The following is a 2147-nucleotide window of genomic DNA, read 5'->3' on the forward strand; positions in this document are numbered from 1 at the left end:
AATTTTCCAACATTTTCCACCACTTTGACTGGGAATCCCTTGGAATTGAGCGGGATTTGGGATTTTCGGCAGGGTTTCAACATCAGCCACACGCAGACGCGGCTGCTGTCCATGGCCAAGCCCGTGTACCACGCCGTGATGAAACACTCGCCCAAAAAACCCGTCCTGGTCTTCGTCCCCTCCCGGAAACAGACGCGGCTCACGGCCATCAACATCCTCACCACCTGCGCCTCCGACGTCCAGCGGCACAGGTGACACCCCGGGGACACCACGGGGACACCCGGACACCACGGGGTGGCTTTGGGGTTGGAGAACGTCCAGGGATGGGTTTGGGGTTGGAGAATGTCCAGGGGTGGCTTTGGGGTTGGAGAATGTCCAGGGATGGGTTTGGGGTTGGAGAAGGTCCCGAGATGGGTTTGGGGTTGGAGAAGGTCCAGGGATGGGTTTGGGGTTGGAGAAGGTCCCGAGATGGGTTTGGGGTTGGAGAACATCCAGGGATGGGTTTGGGGTTGGAGAACATCCAGGGATGGGTTTGGGGTTGGAGAACATTCAGAGATGGGTTTGGGGTTGTAGAAGGTCCAGGGATGGGTTTGGGGCTGGAGGTGGAGATTGGGAATTCCTAAAGGAGCTGAGGGAACTTGGCCTGGAGAAGAGGGGGGTGATGGGATGGGATTGGGATTGGGATGGGATTGATGGGATGGGGTGGGATTGGATGGATGGGATGGGATTTGGATTTGGATTTGGATTGGGATGGGATTGATAGGATGGGATTGATGGGATGGGCTGGGATTGGGATTGATGGGATTGATGAGATGGGATTGATGGGATGGGATTGGGATGGGGTGGGATTGATGGGATGGGGTAGGATTTGGATTGGGATTTGGATTTGGATTGGGATGGGATTGATGGGATGGGATTGATGGGATGGGATTGATGGGGTGGGGTAGGATTGGGATGGGATTGATGGGATGGGATTTGGATTGGGATTGGGCTGGGATGGTGATGGGATGGGTTGGGATTGGGATGGGCGATCCCAAAGTCCTTTCCCAAGGCCAGCAATTCCCGGCCATCCCGCAGGTTCCTGCACTGCGCCGAGAAGGACCTGGTGCCGTACCTGGAGAAGCTGAGCGACCCCACCCTGAAGGAGACGCTGGTGAACGGCGTCGGGTACCTGCACGAGGGGCTGACGGCCATGGAGCGACGCGTGGTGGAGCAGCTCTTCAGCTCCGGTGGGCGCCCAGCGGGATCGGGAACGGGAACGGGAACGGGAACAGGATTGGGAACGGGATCGGGATTGGGATTGGGAATGGGAACGGGATTGGGATCGGGATTGGGAACGGGATCAGGATCGGGAACAGGATTGGGATCAGGATCGGGATCGGGATTGAGAATGGGATCGGGATCGGGAACAGGATCGGGATTGGAATTGGCATCGGGAACGGGATCGGGATTGGGATCAGGATCGGGATTGGGATCAGGATCAGAATTGGGATCGACATTGGGAATGGGATTGGGATCGGGATTGGGAATGGGATCGGGATCAGGATCGGGAACAGGATCGGGATCGGGATTGGGATTGGGAATGGGATCGGGATCGGGATGATGGGATGGGATCCAGAGCCCAGCACTTCCCGCTCCTGGGATTTGGGATAACGTCCAAGCTCTGGGGACACCTCAGAGCTCCTTCCAGACCTGGAGGAGCTCCAGGAGAGCTGGAGAGGAACTGGGGACAAGGGATGGAGGGACAGGACACAGGGAATGGGGCGATTTTGGTGGGATTTTGGGAAGGAATGAGGGTGAGGAGAGGTTGGGATGGAATTCCCAGAGCAGCTGTGGATCCCTGGGAGTCCCCAAGGCCAGGCTGGGGCCACCTGGGATGGAGAAGTTGTCCCTGCCCATGGTGGCACCTCAGAACCTCTCCCAACCCAACGCGCTCCGTGAATCTCCACCTCCCGCCCCCAAAATCCCGGGATCTCCCCGTCTGGAATTCCGGGATCGCTGAGGCCGGGTGTCCTCGGTGTCCCCAGGAGCCGTGCAGGTGATGGTGGCCTCGCGCAGCCTCTGCTGGGGCATGAACATCTCGGCCCACCTGGTGATCATCATGGACACGCAGTACTACAACGGCAAGATCCACGCGTGAGCCCAGC

General features: G+C 58.4%; 1 protein-coding gene across 1 annotated transcript in view; it reads left to right on the forward strand.

Annotated features, from left to right (window-relative positions):
- LOC109022441 (U5 small nuclear ribonucleoprotein 200 kDa helicase-like) overlaps window positions 1-2140 on the forward strand; it is a gene marked incomplete at its 5' end in the record, with an annotated part of 7800 nt that extends 5660 nt beyond the window's left edge. The window contains 3 exons of the mRNA XM_033511793.1: window positions 73-251; window positions 1078-1229; window positions 2028-2140. Of these exons, the coding sequence (XP_033367684.1) occupies window positions 73-251; window positions 1078-1229; window positions 2028-2140 (444 nt within the window). The remainder of the gene's footprint in view (window positions 1-72; window positions 252-1077; window positions 1230-2027) is intronic.
- Between the last annotated feature and the right edge of the window lie 7 nt (window positions 2141-2147).

This window comes from Parus major, unplaced genomic scaffold, assembly GCF_001522545.3.
Source record: "Parus major isolate Abel unplaced genomic scaffold, Parus_major1.1 Scaffold725, whole genome shotgun sequence".
Classification (NCBI taxonomy): Eukaryota; Metazoa; Chordata; class Aves; order Passeriformes; family Paridae; genus Parus; species Parus major.